The following is a 21,327-nucleotide window of genomic DNA, read 5'->3' as shown; positions in this document are numbered from 1 at the left end:
GGATTAGGAATACCTAGTCTATTTCCATCTTTTAAGTAAAAACAGAATTTTCATGCTGAATTGTAGTCACTTGGGTGATTAGTTTATTTTTTAGTGTGCTAAGTTGGTGAATATTTTGAAGCTATAGCAAAAAAATAAAGGCAGCTTCATTGGGGAAGAAAAAATGAACTATATGTAAATATAATTTGAATCTGTGTTTTAAAACCTTATGTTTCAAAAACAAAGACGGCATTGTCACAGTATGCCATTCAGAGATATACCCAAGGAATTCATTTAGCATGTGAAATTTATTTTCCACTAAGTGTCAGAAGTTGAAAATTGCAACTTGCTTAGCAAATGTGAAAAGTGAATGTTTTCTGTTATATACTGACTGGTGTCATATCTGTTCATTTCTCTATCGATATCAAATAATAAGATATTTATATATAATCAAGATATATTCACAGTAGTACTAAAGAAAGCACTGTGTACTTCAGAACTGGTAAATTATGATACTATTTTCCACGGTTAAATTCTTGCCTTTATGTTTGTAAACTATTCAAATTAACCTGTAGAACCATGCATTCCTGCAGTGTACAAAATTACTGAACACCCTTATCAGAACTTAGTTTTTCAATTCCTGTGCAGGAGGACCAACAATATTTTAGTTTTCATGCTGTGTTCAGAATATTGTATTAGTAATAAGAAAAGACTATTAAAAGAGAGAACAGAAACTGCACTCTTTGCTATTTAAATGCAATAATAAATAGGCCACATAAAGATTTTAGAATTCAATGAAACAGTATTATAAACTGATATAAAATGACAGGGCTTCATGTAAAACTTTGAGGCATATAAACTGTCAGTCACAGGTTTAACTTATAAGAACAAGTTTCCCATCAGAAAAAGTTTTGATACCATATTGAAGGAAGGATCCAGAGAGCGGCAAAAACAAGCAGAAAAGCTTAAGAAAGTAGACGTATTTGTCTCATAACCTCTACTGTGAAGATTATACTGTTGGTTAGCAAAGAATATTTTGACCCTCTGATTTCACCTTTAACTTCACAATAAGAGGTTGCTTAGCATAGTAAAGAGATACAGGCTTAAAAATGTTCTCCACTCACTAGGATTATCATTTCAACAAATCACTTTTCTGAGTTCTGGTTAAGAATAAGAATGCCAATCTCTTGATGCAGTTTAAAGTGCTAATCTTTGTACAATGCTTGGTCCAAACTGGACTCTAAACAAATGTCACCCCTCTTCCTTATATAGGCTACATGCAACCCTGATGTTTGGTCAGGAAATCTGTTATCCTTTCCATTTTGAGGTCAAATGCATCATATATTCAAAAAGTTGAGTGTATGATGTTTGAGGTGCTCAGCAATTATCTTCCCATGTGTTTCTTAGTGCCCAGATAGATGGTTTAAAGGATCATGAAAGGTTGAAGAGTCCAGTAGAACTTTGGCCTGGGTTAAACCTTAACGCCATCTACTGTGCTGAATGGATATGGCCACACAGTCATTAACAATCAGGCACAACTGGGAAAGTGCTAGTTTACTAGGAAGCTAAAGGGCTTGGGCACTGGAGACCCTCACCTGCACAGGCCCCATTTTTGACCTTATATCTAATTTTTGCTTGTAATTTATATTCTTTTCTTTAAAGAGGGTCCCTGAAATTAAATAACCTCAGGTCCCACAAAACCTGTATTCACTATGGCTGAACTGTCATATAAAAGAAAAAAATTCAGTATGACTGTAAGAAATAAAGTAGCCAATAGCAAGAAATGTACTTTTTGCTTTTATTGCCCAAATCGTGATTTGTTATAATCCTTCAGCACAGATGCTCATTTGCCCTTGACCACAAACCCCTTGCCTGTCTGCAGGTACTCTCTAGTCCAGCGTCAGTGCAAGAAAGGGCGAGAAACCACCTGGCAAGAAAGAGGTTTATAGTTATATTACCCAAGTGTTTGATTTGAAACATGTTGAGGTGGATAAAGGAGAAAGGGTAGATAAGAACCAGCTTTATACTGATCTGACTCTGTGTGCCAAACAATGGGTTCATTTTATACATGAGAGGAACATCTTTAAAACTGAGGCTTGGAAAAAGTGAAGTGGCTTCATTTTAGGTAGCTAGATGAGCTGGAACTGACACACAGTCCACTTGAAGTCAAAGCCCAGGTTCTTTCCGCCTCCCTGTGGGGTTGAGACTTACCTGCCTAGAGTCACTGGGGAGAGTGGACATTTAACCGAACAATTCACCAAACAATTCTGGATACCTGAGGTCCTGACGGCCACTTGGCAGATTTTTCTTTGGTGGTTCATTCATTTATCCCTGTGTTCAGTGCTTGCCTGTAATAGGTTGCCCTCTGCTTAGTTATTACTTCTTCAGAATTGTCAGAGTCATCTAGAAACTCACGGGTAGGTAGATTAGTATATGATAAACAAATAGATAAATTCACGTGTGTTTATTTTTCTAATGAAAATTTTATTAATATCTGTTGTTATTTTACAATCTCATGAGTCCTTTTTAAATTCCTTTAGATTGTAATTTAATCACAAAACAAATGCTACTTATGATTTGGAGATAACAACTTCCAAAATTTTTACGCTCACACCTGTAAAGTAAGGTTAGGTTTTGAAATGAACAATCATCTTCGTCTCTCAGCTCTCTCTCTTTTCAGAGATCTCTTTTTCCTGAATGATTTTATCCCATCATCGCTGACCAGCTTTTAAAATTGTGATCCTAACTACATTTCTGCCAGTTCAGAGAACTGCTCTGGGTATTAGGGGAAGGAAAGCATAATTTCAAATGACACGTGTCATGTTGTGGATTGTGACTGAAGTTTCACTGACAGGAGCCAGACAGCTCCGGGAGGGTTTGACTGTGGTGCGAATGGTGAAGTTCCCAATTGCAATAAAACATTCACTGACACAGGAATCCCAAAGCAGTGTCAGAGATAGAAGCTGAAAGTAGTTAAAATGGTAATGGGAACATTTGAAATGAAAATTCTAAGCAAAGGACTTTTGTGTGTAGTGTATTTCATTATATATAATGGGATGAGAACCAGGTGCCCTCATTGCAAATATATATGAATGAGTGAAGATGGCCCTTGAATGCAGTAAGAGCCTACTCTGTGGTGAAATCAAAACACTATTTTCAGGTGATCCCATTTTGCTCCTTGAGAGTTAGGCAGTATAACAAAAGTATGTATCTTTTGATGAAATAATGTTATATTTTTAAAGTTTCTTTCATGATTATTCTCCTAACGTGAAAAGTGTGTACATATTTGAATGAAAGATGGCTTCAAGTTATACACAGGTTCATGAGGACTCAGAGTGGAGTGTCCAGTTATACCTCAAGGAGCAGTATCTTGATTATAACATGACCTCAGTGCTTAAGACAGTGACAACACATTGAGTATAGGGAATGTCCAAAAATAATGCCCTGTTAATTATGAGTGAAGCTGTGACTACACCCAGCCTGACTAGAACTGTAGGGAAAAGTGTTAGTCGCACAGAAGGCATTTCACAGTTCTATAAACAACATATTTACAAATAATATTAGATACTAAAAGGGTATTGCATATACATGTGTATTTGCTATCATTTCTTTCAGCAATGAGAAATTTCTGCTCCTTGATATTCATTCACAGAAAGTTTTACATAGTCACTTCTTTTAAGGAAAACTCTTCCATCTCTTTTTATTCCCCCCAAGTCACCTTGTTCTTGCTGATCATAGCATAAAATAAAAGATAAAAATACTTTCACAGCATTTTAAATTTTCTCCTGTCCATTGAGTTAGATGTGTGCCTGGAAAGACAAATGAATCTTGTGTAGAAAGTGTTTATTTATAAGTTGATCAAAACAACTAAGTACCTGAAAAGTTCTTGAGCTTTACATATTTATTAAAGTATTTATTAAAATATAATCTTGGAGAGTGTTATTCTAAGTAAATTGAATGCCTCAGGAATGCCATGTGATACTTCCATTTTGATAATACTTCTCATATAACAATAAAAGTTGCCGGATTTTACTTTTTAAAAACTTCAAGAACCTTTTCTTCTCTTTGCCTCTTTCTCTGATATAGATCCACATCCAGAGAACTGAAGGATGTGACCATATGACCTGTTCACAGTGTAACACTAATTTTTGTTATCGATGTGGGGAGAGATACCGCCAGCTTCGGTTTTTTGGAGACCACACATCAAACCTCAGTATATTTGGATGCAAATATCGCTACCCTCCCAGAGAGACCTCATTTAAGGAGATTAGTGAGAGGGTCAGTCTGTGGTGAGTATCTGACAAGTTTATGGGAATCTTCCCTGGGAATGAAATTGTGATAGTAGAACTTGGAATAGCCATGATAATTCTGAGTATTTGCTGTGTGCTAGGTATTCTAGGTGGGGCTTTACCCCAAAGAAAGTGAATATTCTTTCTTTTTGAGAACTGTACCTACCTATAGTCCCAGCTACTCAGGAGGCTGAGGCAGGAGGATTTTTTGAGCCCAGGAATTGGAGGCAATTCTGGGCAACATAGCAAGACCTTGCCTCAAAACAAAATCGTGAAATTGAAAGCTTTAATTTGTTAACAGGACATTAGCTATTTGAGTAAGCAGATTTTATTGGCAAAACAAATTATTGATTACGTAGCAGAAATCTAAAGTGATTAACCTTTTAAATTTCTGAATCCTAGTGTAAGTCACTTGATCAGAGGAACAATATCCAGGAGCATTGTTACGCACACCCTCTGTTCATTGATGAAGTACATGCGGTACAGTACAGCATGGAACATGATCTAGAAGGATGGAAAGAAACAAACACATGTTTCAGAGCCCTGTAATGGAGTTCTATTATATCTGCATAATTGATGTCATTGTATACATTTTCCAATCATATTCATAATTAACAGCCAGCAGTTAATGAAATGAGTTCAAAAGTCCTCATTACTTCCAGACCCAAGTTTAATTACCAGCATAAACGCTCTTGTAGATTGACTTTTTATCCCTTCTTCCTCACACACGGCCCCTACACATGCACACCCATAAACTGATACCTGTTGGTAATCAAATCACCCTGGCCTAATGCCACCACCTTTGGATGATAGTGTTCCTGTGACCTAATACGTCTTCCATTAGCTCCCTGCACCTCTGTAACGTATCCACTGTGAGATTTCTTCCTCTCTTTTCACTGTGTTGTGCTGCATTATTTCTGGCAGTCTTTTTGTGTATATTAAATACTTTTCAACATCTTCCACACTTACCCTTTTCTACCTAGTTTTGCCTAGTTACTTCATGAAAATCTCTCTGTAACTCTTCTTAGCCACTTCACTAGTGTGTGACCCCCCCACCCCTAATCATGATGGCTGATTAGAATGAACCTGGTGCTCATGACAGATTTCTGTCAGGAAAAAGAACATATATTTTAAATGCACTTTAACATGGTAACGTCTAAAATCTTACCTGATCACTACAAAAATATACTAAATTTTAATTAAACATAATTTTCCAGCGCCAACAATATCCAGTCACTAAGACTTGTCTTAATAATTTTCAGTGTTTCCTGTTTGTTTGTTTTCTTGTTTGGTTAACATTATACTTATATTAGCTATATTTGCTTGTTGGTCATGTAGCCTTTAGAGATAGATAGGGAATTTAACTTCTATTTATAATGAATATTATGAGAAAAAAGTAACTGCAAATTAAGTATTGAACTCTACCCTATAAATGCAAAGAGTAGCCCCAAAATATACATTTCCTGCCTGATTAGCTCTCTATCCTATTTCAGTGCCATTTTAGATTTTATTGTTGTAAGATGTTTCCTCCCATTCTTTATTTTAAATAATCTTTTAAAATAGTCATTTTTTTCTTTCTGTTTTCTTTCTCTCTTCAGACATTCTTAATGAAGTTATTTCATGTCCTATCTGCCCAGTAGTTCTCAGGATGTATCTCTTTGGGCATTCTCGATAGTTGCCTGAATGCCCCCAGAATCCTCTTCTCTGGTCAAAAATTGGGCTGAGTTATCTTACACTGTGTGAAATGGATAGTGAGTGGAGAACCCCATAGACATTGTCAGCAAGAAAGTTTTTCCTCTGTACTTTTTCTATTTTCTTATTTAAATTTTTGTAGTCAGATTTCTGTAAATGGTTTTCTGTTGGGTCTTCTACTTGTGTGTGTGCACATGTGTGCTCACATGCATGTGTGTACATGCAGCCAAAGTCAAGATACACCTGACAAAATAGGGAGCAGCTGGCTTAAAATCAGCTCTCCCTCCCCACATGTATTTTCCCACCCCAGCACAATGGCCTCCAACTGCAATTGATTGTAACTCCCATGGAGGAGTCCTCACCTCTCTTATCCCCATGAGAGTGGGAAAAGGGTTTGCCTTGTAACAAAATCACTTACTCCCTTCACTTTAAGAGAGAAGCTGAATTACAGGTCAATCCTTCCAGTCACTGTCCTTGTGTAATGTTACCCAGTTCGGTTCGTCAGCCCTGGATACAGCTTCCAGGGGACCTCGGTCAGAGGCTGGGGAAGAGCATGCATCCCTCCCACAGCTGGAGAATGGGAAATGTGGTCTTCATTCCACATAACCATTTGCCCATTTGTGAGAGGTTCTGCTCACAAGAGACAGGATGATGAGCAGCCTCTGACATAGAGCATCTCCATGGTAGGGCACAGGCAGATAATTCGGTGAATGGTACTGGAAATGATCTTAAATCCTTGTAATGTTTCACACAAAAATTTGAATATTTTAGGTAAATCATAATTTTTAAAAAGTAGCGTTTAACTGCTTTCTAGATGACAATTTATATGAACAAAAACAATGAGGCCCCCTTCAAAAATAAATACCCAAGATTTTAAAAAAGACAATGGAGAATGGAACCAGAATTGAAGAAATATGAATAGCCAGAGAACATGTTCACAAATATTCAATATGGCCAGGTGCAGTGATGCACACCTATAATCCTAGCAATTCAGGAGACTGAGGCAAAAGGATCACAAGTCTAAGCCAGCCTCAGCCACTGAGTGAGACTCTGTGTCAAAATGAAAAATAAAAAAGACTGGGTATGTAGCTCAGTGGTAAAAATACCCCTGGGGTCAATCCATAGTACCAAACTAAAAAACAAAAAAACAAAAGAAAAAAAGAAAGAGAGAAAGTAGAAGGAGGAGGAAGAGGAGAAGAAAATTTAAATATTATTAGTAGAAAATTATAAACTAAAATATTTGGGACTTTTGATTATCTAATATTTTGTCAAATTACCACTCAATGCTAAAATTTTATACCATTCTTCTTTTCCAAAATGAATGATATTTTAATGCAATATTTTTTAAAAAATCACAATTAGTACAAAAAAGTCTATGATGGACAAAATATCAAAATGTATCATTTTTTGCAAAGAAATTTGATAGTAATGTGAATGATATTTTAAAACATGATTGACTTACAATAGATTTTGTGAAAGTATAATGTATAATAGCACAAAAAGGAACACATATTTAGGCATAATTAAATTATAGGCATACTAAGTAATAGAGTATATGATACAATATTATTTCAGCTATGGAAAATGGTATTTTAAAAAATATGATACTGCCCTAGGAATAACAGGAATTGTATTTACTCCCTCTAGACAGTTTCAGAAATAGTCATACTATGTTTTAAAAGTAGATCATTCTTAGAATAAGCTTATTTCATCCCATAGGGAGCGAGCACATGTTCCTTGAGGTCTGTGATGTTTGAGAGGCAAAAAATCAGTGCCATTCCTTTACAGTCATGCTCCATTACTGTGACAAAAATATATTGACAATTATTTTGAAAGGAAGTTTGAATGAAAAGAATGAGCTATGTGCATAGGAGACAAACAGGGTCTTTTAAAATATGCAATTCTAATTCTATATTTTAAACTCTTAAGCATAGCTCTAAGAGTATACAAAGGTTACCACATTCAGCAGGCTTTAGTGTTACTTAACTGACTTCTGTCACTGGTGAAAAATGTAAGTAAAATTCATGGTTAGAAAAAAAAAACAAAATAACCCAATCAATAATTGGGCTAAGGAACTGAACAGACATTTCACAGAAGAAGAAATACAATCAATCAACAAATGTATGAAAAATGTTCAACACCTCTAGCAATTGGAAAAATAAATGCAAAGCAAAACTATACTTAGATTTCATCTCAATCCAGTCAGACTGGCAATTAGCAAGAATACAAGTGACAATAAATGTTGGGGAGGGTATGGGGAGAAAGGTACATTCATACATTGCTAGTGGGACTACAAATTGTTGAAACCATTCTGGAAAGCAGTATGGAGATTCCTCAGAAAACTTGGAATGAAACCACCAGTTGACCCAGTTGTCCCACTCCTCAGTTTATACCCAAAGGGCTTAAAATCAGCATACTACAGTGACACAGCCACAGCAGTGTGTACAGAAGCTCAATTCACAATAACTGAACTATGGAACCAACCTAGGTGCCCTTCAACAGATGGATAAAGAAATGTGATATATATACACAATGGAATATTATTGAACCATAAAGAAGAATGAATTATGACCTTTGCTGGTAAATGGATGGAGCTGGAGACTACTATGCTAAGCAAAGTAAGCCAGTTCCAAAGAACCAAAGGCTAAATGTTTTCTCTGATACTTGGATGTTAATTCACAATAGGCAGGTGGGTTAGGGAAGAATAGAGGTACTTTGGATTAGACAGAGGGGATTGAAGGGAGGGGAGGGGACATGAGGGTAGAAAAAACAGTGGAATGAATCAGACATTATTTTCCTATGCATATATGATTACATGGTCAGTGTAAGTCTACATTATGTACAACCAGAAGAATGAGAAGTCGTATCCATTTATGTATGATGTGTCAAAATGCATTCTACTATCATGTATAACTAATTAGAACAAATTAAAACAAAATTCATGGTTAGACATTGAGGTAATTTTAATTAGATATTAAAACTATCTTTTTAAATGAGATATTAAAAACTGTATTTCATAACACATCTGGTCATCTGGTTCCACAGACCATTTCTAAGAAATAAGAGTCAATTTTTTTCTTTCAGATTCCTAACCAATGACTGCATAATCTTTCTCTTTTTGTGTGTAATTGGTGATTAAAACAAAGAAATGCCTGTTCTTTGTTTATAGGATGCTGTTGCTGTTTCATTCTTAAACAGCTGTGTGGTTCTGCAAAATTTCCTTCTTCCACTTCTCCTGCTGCATTTGGGTTGTGCAGCTGTACAACTGTGCCACATGCCCTAAAGCATGTGCTTTGCAATGAGCAGATACTGTTTTCTGGTCTCTTTTGTGTGTGCTAGTTTCTTTGAAAGTCAGTAGGATTCCAATCTAACATTCTGGGCTGTGTTTACTTATGACTGTAGTGATTGTTACCACTGATAAATTATTCATCTAGAGAAGAAAATGCTGGCTGATGCTGCCAGGTGAAATACCTTTTTATTTTATAAGTACTTTTTTAAAAAATGTTTAAAAATGATTTACTTGAATAATTCACAACATAATTTTTTTATGGGTAGTTTTCTCTAACAGGAGTCTTGTAACATTCTTTTTGTCATTCATTCTATTAGATGGTCATATTATTAATTTTCTTAGGATTCAGGAAGAAAATAAACCACTTTTTTTTTTTAATATGTGGTCTTAGGTGAAATTTCTCTGTAGGCCCTACCAGCTGTCCATTTGTGAGATTACTGAATTTTCTCCTACCATTTCAGAATGTGTCACTCCTTTCTTCATCTTTCAGCATCTTGAAAATTGAAAATGGAAAATATCTAAAGGAAAATTCAAAGATGGGTGGTCTTGAGAGTATATAGTGAGCCAGTTGATTTAGATTTGTTTTTGTTTTTGTTATGAAGGATAAATGAACATGTATTGCCCAGGACATCAGTGATGAACGTATTTGTGTATAACTGTTCTATACCTGATATATTTCTTATTGAAATATGAGATTAATTGCAATCAGATTTTTAAAAAGGTAACCTGCACTGAGGTAGTTAAAAGCATTGATGAAAGTGTTTGGTAAATTAACTTTGAGATACTAAATTATTTGCCTTTTGTTTTCCAGCTGGAAAATTATTCGTTGCACCTCTAATCCTGGTTTTGGGATTAGCACTAGGGGCCATAGCAGTTGTAATCGGTAAGAAACACTTAACATGTCTGAGATTAGAATTTTCAGATGACCACAGAGACAAAAGGAGTGTAAATGTAATAATGTGAGTCAGCTGTTAAGTGACCATGATTTCTGTTCCATTCCTAATTTAGCCAGTTGTTCAGCATGTGACTTAAAAGTTCAGAGGACCATGTTTCTTATAGAATATATTTGTGGGACAGTTTTTCAGCCTCTGAACCCTTGTTTTCATGTCTTATAAAGCATTATTGCTTCCTCTTAATGCCAAGGATATAATTGTGCTTTAGGAAAGTCGAGTGAACTAGATTCAAAATTTTCCAATTCTGGTTTCAGGTTGGAACATTAAAGAAAAGAGATTTTGGTGTTTGGTTGGTGTTTGATTTGGTCTAGTAAAAGATGCCTGAGTAAAAAAGATGCCTTCCATGTATATAGGAGCATACCAACATCTTCTTGAGCATGGACAAATAGCAAAACCTGTTGATGATTTATATAGTCTCATTCATACAAGTGTATTAAAATATATACTTTAAACTAGTAGTTTTCAGACTTTACCATGCCTTAAAATAACCAGAAGGACTAGCTAAAAGAGATTGATGGTTTCTGCCTGCAATTTCTGACTGAATATGGAGGCAGAGCCCATGGATTTATTATTTCTAAAATGCTCCTAAATGATGTTGATGCTGCTGGTCCCTAAGGACCACACTTTGAGAACCATTGCTTTATAAAAGGTTAAATTAAACACTGTGAATAAAGGCTGCTTTAGTAATTGTTTCACATCATAGATGGAATTTTTTTTTCTTTTTTGCTAAATAAAATTATTTTTCATACATGAATTTTTATTTAGCAAGTAATACAAAATTACACATGGAATCTGACATTTAAGTTACTGCAATAAGGCAGGACCTACTATCTACATTTTACCCTTGAGAAAATTAAGGCTCACTAGGACCTTATTAGTCCTAAAACTGGGAGTCACATCTGATATTTGGCTCCACAACGTGTTCTTAAGTAAGATGCCGAGCTACTTGAAACTGAAGTGTGACTGTCATAGTGTACAAATGATATGACTGTGGATAATAAAGATTTAAACCTAAGGTTTGATATTTTGGTAGAAGGCAAGGTTCCATAGTGAAACTGTATCATTGAGAATGTTAAAAGGCAAAAAGAGCTAAAGAGAAATAATAAAGACTTAAGTAATAATAAACATATTTCATAGCATAGGTATCTTCCCTCGTGGATTGCTAAAAAAAATGACTATAAAGAGTATGCAAATAAATGAAAGTGGAATTTGTCAAATAAAATTTGTCTCCCTCTAATTGCCTTTATTATTATTTTTTTAATTCCTAGGTTTATTTGTATTTCCTATCTATTGCCTTTGTAAGAAACAGAGAAAGCGATCACGGACAGGTATGCATTGGTAAAATGCAGGTGATCTCACCCACTTAAGCTGGTCCCAGGAGGAGCTGTGCAGGATGGCACACCGTCTGTGAGTTCTACCCTGAAAACACTGCAAGGAACCTTCTGCGTCTCGTCTCCCCATGGCGCTCTGCAGGCCGCAATGCCTCTGGCCACGGTGCACTCCCAATATGGTATCCTGTCCTTTCCCTAAACAAATTGCTGCTTTAAAAAAAAATGGTCACTTTCATAAACTATAAACATCTGTAACATATCTCTGACCTTTGTGTTTCTTGGAAGAAAATATTTTAACTAAGAACTGGTTCTCCTCAGAATTGTTCTGAGGGTGCCTCTTCTGAGCATTGCTTGGACTGTCTTTGAACCCTGATCTCCCTCCAGCCTATCTGTGGGACTTGGTGTGAATAGCTAAGGTCCTGTTTGTCCCAATAAGCAAGGTCACTTTTCAGAAGATACAAGTTCACTGAAGGCATCTGTTTTCATCTGTTACTCAAGCAGTGTAATTCCTTTATCTTTCAGATACTGTAATTGCTAAAGATCTCAGTGCCCAAAAGGGAAATAATGAAACTAAATTAATGAGAAGAACCATGAGTTAATGAAGTGTACATGTGTAGGGTGTGAATGTGTATATATAAATATATGTTAAAACTAGGCCCAGTAACCTTGTGCATATCTATTTCCATGCCTCTACACTATTTTTTCCACATTTTCATAGACCTGTTTAGAGATGATAGTTCTTTTGTGGGCATAATTTGCTAATGTACTGAATTAAAGTCAATGTAGACAACAGGCTATTTCGATGTTGACGCTTTCTATTTCTTGCTTTCTCTTTCTGTCACACACAGAGAAATTTGTGCAATGGTCATCCCAAGGTGTATCGGGCTTTGTGAACTGACAAAACTGATAGATTGCTTTTAGGAAGTTCTTAAGACCCACATACTCAGTTTTTTTGATTTCTTCCAATATGGCATATGTACTTTATTCTGTGGATAAATCCTTCACGTGAGGTTATTTAATCCGAAGAACAAGTTTGTTGTAAGAGAATTGCTTGCCTTTTAAACAAATCTTTATTTCACTAATTTTTTAATTACCAACTTGTAATTATAGATCATTTGAGTTCGGATCAAGATTTTAAATTATTTAATCTCCACTGTCTTCTCTTCCTATTTGTTTTTGTCCCCAAGTTTTTCATGAAAACATACTAGCTTTGAAGGATTTCTCTTGTTTACTGCTCAAATGCATAATGATTTGTTGACCTCTTATAGAGGGGTTACTTGAAAACAAAACTTGTGTGTTCATATGTTCATCTAAAATATCAACTATTTTTGGAGACAGAAATGAAAAAAATGAAGAAAGTGTTTTCAGAAAGTGTTTCCCAGAGGAGAAATGTTTGAAAATTAGAGAACAATTAACTATTATATTCCTCTGTTTCCATCACAGATGTCAACAACAGGAAGGAAAAAAAGACTTCTAAGAAGCCTAAGGTTTTCACTTGTCTCCAAATTCTCAAAATTAGCTATCTGCCATGGATGTAACATTTATTTGTCAGCAAACTTGTCTAACTTGAAATAGATTATATGATAAAAACATGCATTCACATAGATGGTTGGTCTTTGTTGGGCTCTAGGGTGTAAGACATTTTACCATTTTGTTTAGCTGCATGGGTGACAGGGCAGCAGGCTTGCATTCTTTCTGAATAATTCAGAATAGTTGTTGAGTTTTGGACTCATCTATTTCCAGTTAAAGGAGGTTGTGACATTTGTGATTCTGGTGTAATGTATTCCTAAAGCCTGAAATGAGACAAGAAAAAGTGATGCTCTGGTTTCACAAATTCATCTTTCCATTCATGCATTCATCCATTTGACAGGTATTTATTGAGTATCTGTTTTAGGTGCTCTAATATTAGTTGGGGAGGAGGATCTCTAGCCCAAATGCTTGACTCTGACATAAAAGTGCTTACTTTTTTTTTTTTTTTTTAATTAATCTTCCTGGACTTTGGCATCAGTTTGGCAATGTATGAATATGATGAATACTAAATCTAGAGGATCTGCATATGTATGACATACACATACATATATATGTATATATATCATATATATGAATACACATGCCATACTACCAACTAGCTGAAAAATATATTCTCTGGTCATAAATCATCTATTTTCTTAGGTCATTGTGTCCGTTGTCTTTGGCTTACTCAGGGATTTTTATTCCTTTCTTTAAGTAACTTATCTTTTGAGGTATTTTCATATGATTTGGAAAACTTTCCAATATGCCAATTACAAAGTAGTGTCTGTTATCAGTTAAGGCTGTTTCTTCATTGCTTGAGACAGTGTGCACTGTAGTGCACAGCATTTTTCTATTGCATAGATTTTTTTAAATAAATGAAAGCATTTTTCTCTTTAAAGGTTGATACATATTAGGCTTTTCCCTGTTGGCAACATAAAGTAATTATTTGTGATTTTTTTTTTTTTTCACTAAACTTCAAAATCTTACAAAGAAAGAAGAAAATAAAAAGGATTCTTTATATGTCAGTGCCAACTTTGAAGGTAAAACAGTAGTAATAATCTTTATGATAAATTCTGAAAATTAAAACAGAGGTGTGCACATTAAATAAATATCTTTCTATCAAAAGCTGGACATTTTTATATGTTTTTATTATAAATTTAATATATGCTCCTTTAAAAGTCAGATCATATAGAATTATAAAACACAAATTCCTTTGTTTACCCCATCCTTATTTACTAGGGGTAACTACTGTTAATGTTTTGGTATGTGTTCTTCCAGACACTTTCTACAAATTTGCAAATAACCATGTGGGGAGGGGTGTATGAGTGTGTGTGTGTGTGTGTTTGTGTGTGTGTGTGTGTGTGTACAAGTGCATGCATGTATTTTATATAAATAGAATAATAATCTTATTCCTTTGCTGTGACTTTTTCATTTTATTATATATTGATAGATACCTTTCCATAAGTGTGTGTATACGTATACACACACACACATATATTTACCTCATTCTTTTATAAATTACTACACAATCCATGGTTGGGGCTATACTTTAGTTGAATTAGTTTCCTATTGAATGGACATCAAGATTGTTTTCCCTTCCCTGTTACAAAGTGTCAGTGAAGATCCTTTTGCATATATTTTTGTTATCTTGCATGAACATTTCCATAGTTTTGAAATTTTATTTTTACAGGATATTTGTAATAAAAATTTTAATGCATTTTCAGGAAATGAGAAGTATTGTATTTGAGATTTTTTTTGTGAGTAAAAGAGATATCAACCAAGAGTGCAGAATTTAAACAAAAAAAAAATCTTTTGAAGGATAATTTCTTCCCTGCTTGATTAGCTAAATAAATGCCTTGCCAAAACTTACAAAAGAAAATTAATTTTTTTTCCAATAATAATAAAATGCGATGAGCTGTCTGTTAGATAATGTGAGAAAGATTTTTGAATTGTCCTGTTTAAACTTAAGAGATTTAAATGAAATATTACAACCAAATTGATGATGTTTATCACATTTTTAAACACTATCCATGTTCATGCATTTGGATCCACAGACGAATTTAATTATGCCATGTGAAAAGTAGAAAATAATATGTCAGTAGTTACAAACACCCACAATAATCCATGTAAGGTTTAGTGGAATGATTATAAATTATGGAATAGCATGGAACACTCACTTTACAATGAATCACAACACTTCCCTAGGGAGTTCTGTATGTGGGATAGAGAGAAGAAAGAGGCCAAACCCATGGCACAAGCAACCTATTGCCACCACCTTGATTTAGTGTGATAGGTGCAATTGTATCCTAAGACTAGAACAGACAGGAAACAATACAAGGTAATTAAACACCAGTCTGGTTACAACATGATATCTTCAATTGTACTTTCTCTGCTGTGGGATCAAGATTCAGTGGTGCCTATCAAGAAATTCCTTGCTCTGTGACACCATCTCTTGAGCCTCCAGGCCCTCTCTGAGACTCTGTTTTTCAATTCCATCACCCAAATACGGTTCCCATTAAATACCTGTAAACTGCTACAGTCTTTTCTAGTTCCTGTTCCTTTCCCAACCTCGTTTTTCTCCACACCTCTGCTACTCTAACTTCTCCTCTTTGTCAAAAGAAAAGAGGAAAGACAGAAGAGGTGAAAAGTTCTCTGGCCTGTGCAGAGCATCAGCATTCCTCACCCGATTGTCAGATTGGAATATGTTCCCAAGACATCCTATGTTAAATGAATTCTCCCTTGTTAAACAAATGCAGTTGTTTTTAACATTAGACTTTTATGCTGCCTGTTAAATTTATACTTATAAAAAATGTAGTGGCCTAAATAACATTAGTTGACATATTATTAAGTACAAAAAAAAAGAAAATTCACATCAAAAGCCATTGTAGATTTTATAAGCAATCTACATACACATAGGCCTTAATGTAAATCTTTGCAATGAACCATGTGCTTATCCAACCATATTTGTGGTTGAAATCTATCCCAACTGTGGAAAATAATTTTTCCTGTGGTCAGCATTATTGTTTTGTGTTAATTTGTTATAAATATAGCCTTAAAATTCCACAATGCACTTTGAAATACTTGTGCCATTTAAATAACTTACTGACACAGTTAAAGCAACTAATACAGATTTTTCAATGGATAGAGTAGAATATGTTAGCAAACTGACATGTCCTTAAAGTTGTGGAAAATCAGAAGCTAAATATTTAAAACAAGTAAAAAAGTAAAACCTGAAAAAAATGTAGCAGTTTCTTTATAATAAACCTGGAAATTTTCAACAATTCTGCTATGTTTAGAGCGCAAAGGTAGCAAGTAATATTTAATAAATGTTGCCTAATTACCAACTTGGAATGTTTGTTTAAAATGTTAAGTGAATTTTTCCTGAAGATTTTAAATGTGTGTGCATAGTTTATGTATCCTATGAAAGAAGTTTCCCTGACTAGAAACAGGTTAAATCCAAACAATTAGAGCATATTGTGTTTTTCAAAATCATTATAATTTAATTATGACATTTTTCTCCTATTATGGAAACCAGGTTCTAAAATCACATCATACACACACACACCACATACACACACACACAGTTATTACTTAGGGAATATTTAAGATTGTGAAATGCTACCCTTTGAATGCAAATCAATGATAATAATCTTTAAGTGGAAAATTCAGTCGAACCCTAGTTTTGAGGGTAGAATTAATACTCATTTTATAGCCAATTATTGTCTAGAGCCTCTATTGTGTATCACAGTTGTGAGATCCAATGTTTAGTTGACTTTATCCAGATCCAATAAACAGAGTCACAGTAGTATGAGACTATTGTAATTGTCTATTTGGAGCATTAGCTGAAGCCTGAATATATCACCTACCTTACAGATCCCTTACAATATGTATAGGGATACATATTGCCAATATGTACCTTACAATATGTATAGGGATACATATTGCCAATTATAGAAGCATGTAATTATGCATACTAGAAACGATATTTTTTTTATTTTTACTTTTGGCTAAAGAAGTGACTTTTTAAGAGTAACAATATGATCTTAAATTTAAAAATATGGCCATTTAAAAAAAATACATAAGACATTGTCACTACCTCCCACTTTTAGACATTTCCTTATGCCCCTACCAAGAGGGCTTTCATTAGCTATTTAACTCTTGCACATCACTTAGATTATGCAGACTCATTAACATAGAAAATATATCTTTGTCTTCAATCCTGTGCCACAGTTTTGTCACTATGTTCCATCATGAATAATTACATGACTTTCGCACCTCATTGTGCTGTGATACCCATGTATTTCAAACATTACCTATCTTATCTTCTTTTAGATTTCCTGATTAATCTTGCTTTTTGCCTCAGCGGTTACCATCCCATGTTGGCCAAGTATGGAATAAATTGTCTCACCTCTGAACTCCTTTCATTCTAATGAAATTAAATTCAACTCTGAAAGGACTCTATAATTTAACTCTGGTAATGAGCATAATCGATATTGTTTTATTTTATCTGTAAATTGAAATATATCCAGGAGTGCTTGGGACACTTTTCCCTCCTCTTGATGAAGTTGAAGAACTTCCACCTAGCTCTCTGCCAAAAAGTAAATCAAATGAATGAGAAGATGTTAGTTGGACCAGAAAGCTTAATAATACCCTAGAACCAAGCCTCAAAAAAATTGTTTCACATTATTGTAAGATCAGCATTGTCTTTGCATATTAGTTGGCTAGAAAGACGTGCGGACATTCATCCAATCTGAACCTAAGTTATTTATCCTACATCCCAATTAGGTTATGGTTATGGTGATGGCTATTGGTCCTTGTTTCAGCCAGAAGGCCTCCAACTTGTACTTGTGGTGGATTTATGTAGTGCAGCATTTGTATATAAGACTCAAATATGGGTTCATACTCTGACATTATTAGACTTTGATACTCAGAAATAGATGGCCTTGAATGAGTGGTTTGGAAACCATTTGTCATTGCAAATGTTCAACTTTTTCATTGATGTGATTTAGATATAAGCCACACTCAAACTGTATTTCATACAGGTTTAGTACATAACAAAGAAATTCAAAGGGAGAGTTGAAGTTAGTTGTAAATATAGAAATTATGGAAACAATGTAACTTTAAGTTCTTCATTGTAGCTGGCAAGTGTGCTTTCAGTCATCAGTTCTCTGCAAATTTGTGAAATCTTCCTCTTAGGCCCCAGCTAGGGAAATTTTCTCAAAATAATTCAGCCAAATATTCTTAAAAAACAGTTAGCATCTTACTTCCTCTATATCCAAATATACTTGGTTTATTTCAAGGAAATTGTATCTAAATATCTCACATACATAATTTAAATTTTTTCAATATATAGACTAGCATGCTTTATGTTTCTTTCTAAATAAATTTTCAATCAAGTATCATGATTTTTCACCAGCTGACTACATACCTTTTTTCTAAAGCCCCCCTTTTTTTTGAAATTCCTTATTCCATTTTTTTAAAATTCCCCTCAATAGCTTACTTTTATTATTTCATCATTTTCATCACAATTAAAATTCTATAGATATTTTTAAAAATAAACCTACCTTATATTTCATATGAAACTTAGTAATTGGTTTGTATATATTACCCTTTACCTTATTAAGGACAATCTGTTACAGATTTTTAATGTGAAAATTAATTGACAATCTTGTTGCTTCAAAAAGCAGTTATTAACATGATAACAATTCGATTTCACAAGGCCACAGAAATAATTTTGTGTAGAAGAAACACAAAAACTGCAGCATTAAAATGTTATTATGTTAACATTATTTATTAAGAAGCCATGAGAATTAGTTGTTTTGTTTCTATTTTAAACGAACATTTTATGAAACAAATATATCCATATCTATTAAGATTATTCATATGTATTAAAATCTAGTAAGGACAACTAAGTTATTCACATTTTCCTTTTAAAGAGTATAAAATGCTAAAAAGAAACATTTGGATCTTTAATCTGTTATTTCTGTATATTCAGAAATTGAAGTTCTAAGAAATAATTTTCATCTCCTATTTAAATATCAGAATATTTTCCATTTTAGTTATATTCTCATTAACAGTAGCAAATGAAATTTCTTAATTTTAAGATGAGTGACTTCCACTAGTAGCTTGTACCAGATTTTATCCATTTCATTATATTGCTGAAGGTTTTCTTTAAAATTTGTAGCCATTTTCTAAAAATATGTCATATTTTTTATGTTTAAATGAGCCTGATTGAAATGTTCTTTAATTTTTATTTTTTAACTGTTTCTGCTTTTCATTAGTTCTACTACTAAGTTTGGTATTGGTATTGGTTTGGTATTGGAAAATTTTTCCAATATATTTTAGAAAAAAGGCAGGTAAAAATAAAATAAGAAAATGAGCAATATTCTTATGTAATGATCCCTGAAAAGAAATTGGAAAGGAGAAAGCACATTCTACTGAGCTAAAATTATTGGAAAGTAGGAAATATTTAAGAGACTGCATTTCTTACATTGCTAGAGCAATCAACTTCTGATTTCCAAATGATTATTTTGTGCTGTTGGTTCCATTAATTTTGCATAGTATGTAATTTTCTCCCCACTTTAGTGTGTCTACACCAATTAACTGAAAAAAAAAAAAAAAAAAAGGAAACTGGTGATGAAAAGCCAGGGAAATTGGGCTTATTCCCTTTTTCCGATAGCACTAATGTATAGTCCCTTTAATCTTCCATATGGTGCTTTGTGTGATGAGTATATAACATTTATATATGTTATTAGTGCCTTATTTTTTTCACTTGACTTTATTTCTTATCTAAAGAGCCATATATATTTTTTGTGAGTGTTCTTTGGTCCCTCTATTTAAAAAGTGCTAATGAGTTAGTATATCTTTAGAGATGTATATAGCCTGTATTCACTATCATAATCTACTGTATTATCTCTGGAATAGCAAGTTAGTCAGTGCATTTTTCTTAAACTCATTGTTCGTTTTTAAAATAAAGTATGAAGTGAATATGAAATACCATAAATTCAAGCCATTAAACTTGAAATATATTTTAAAACCACAAAAAAGAATGCTGATTGTCTAAAACAGGAATTGGAATGACTATTAGATAAATCTATAGCTCAAACTAGGACAAAAAGCATTAAAAATAAAACTAAGTATATGATCATTTCTTTACAACTTGTCTTCAGAAATATTTTATCAGTAATAAATTTTCATACAGATGTTGGATAACCGTGGTATTCACAAATTCATGTTGCTGTTCATTCACTGTGGGCTTTATCAACATCAAGCTATTATGTGTAATATATTATTTTGCTCCTCTCAGTCTGTGTCTTTTGTTTTGCTTTATACAAAATGCTGGTTTTGTTGTATTCTTTATGTACCATAGTATGTAATTCAGCTTTTTCTGATGAATGTATGATGAATGACTAAAATAAACCATGTGTTTAGAAAAGACAAGACACAGGTTGTATATGCAAATATGTGTAAATATTTGACAAAGTAAACAATAGAAAAGAATCTTCCTGTCCAACAGATAGGTCCTGCTGGACAGGACCTGGAAATTAGCAGATTTTTTTTTTTTTTAAGCAGTGAAATTTAAAAATCTATTACCTCAAGAATTTTCAGTGGATATGTGTCAGTGTACTGCTCCTTCTATATAAGTACTATCTCACTTGCTGCTGGTGGTAAAAGCAAACCAAGTGTCAGATCACATAAATTTTAGGGACAAGTCTTTGAAAAGATGATTACCTTGTGATATTGTGGAGTCTAATTATAGACTTTCAGTAATGTCCCTATAGCCTTTTGTTGTGGCTGGGCTTTTATTAGTTTGTTTGTTTTTTTTTTTTTTTTAATTATCTTTGGTTGGTTGGTTGAAAATGGGAAGGTAATCTTGATTATGAGATCAGATTTCATGGAAAAATCTAAAGACGCTCACTCTACGTGGATGAAAACTATAATGGGAATCAGCTGTGACTGTCACTGTACGAGCTGTCGTGTGGATTACTGTGAGTGCCGTTTACTACAGGATGTGTGCGATAAATCGTGCAACGTCATCTAGCAATGCCTAATAAAAGTTTTTAAGATTCGAGACTCTTGTCTTTTTTTTTTCCCAATAGATTTGGATTCTAAAGAGGTTAAAAGAATTAGTGCCAAAACTCATACAGAAGTAAATCTGAAGTTTTTGGAGTCATTTCTGCACTGAGTTCTCAGAATAGAGAAGCAGAAATGAACAGAAATTCATGAGTGTGATTTTGGTGGACTGTGTTTCTGTGGCAAGTTTTTGGAGAAAAGCACAAAAA

General features: G+C 33.9%; 1 protein-coding gene across 1 annotated transcript in view; it reads left to right on the top strand.

The window, feature by feature from the left end:
* Rnf217 (ring finger protein 217) overlaps positions 1-12,328 on the top strand; it is a 119,815-nt gene extending 107,487 nt beyond the window's left edge. Inside the window, 4 exon segments of the mRNA XM_047559526.1 lie at positions 4,066-4,218; positions 4,220-4,268; positions 10,061-10,132; positions 11,471-12,328. Of these exon segments, the coding sequence (XP_047415482.1) occupies positions 4,066-4,218; positions 4,220-4,268; positions 10,061-10,132; positions 11,471-11,544 (348 nt within the window). The 3' untranslated portion in view covers positions 11,545-12,328.
* The last annotated feature ends 8,999 nt before the right edge of the window (positions 12,329-21,327 follow it).

The sequence above is a fragment of the Sciurus carolinensis genome, chromosome 7 (genome assembly GCF_902686445.1).
Source record: "Sciurus carolinensis chromosome 7, mSciCar1.2, whole genome shotgun sequence".
NCBI classification, from domain to species: Eukaryota; Metazoa; Chordata; class Mammalia; order Rodentia; family Sciuridae; genus Sciurus; species Sciurus carolinensis.
Note: the sequence above shows the minus strand (reverse complement) of the source record. Positions and strands in the feature narration are given on the sequence as shown.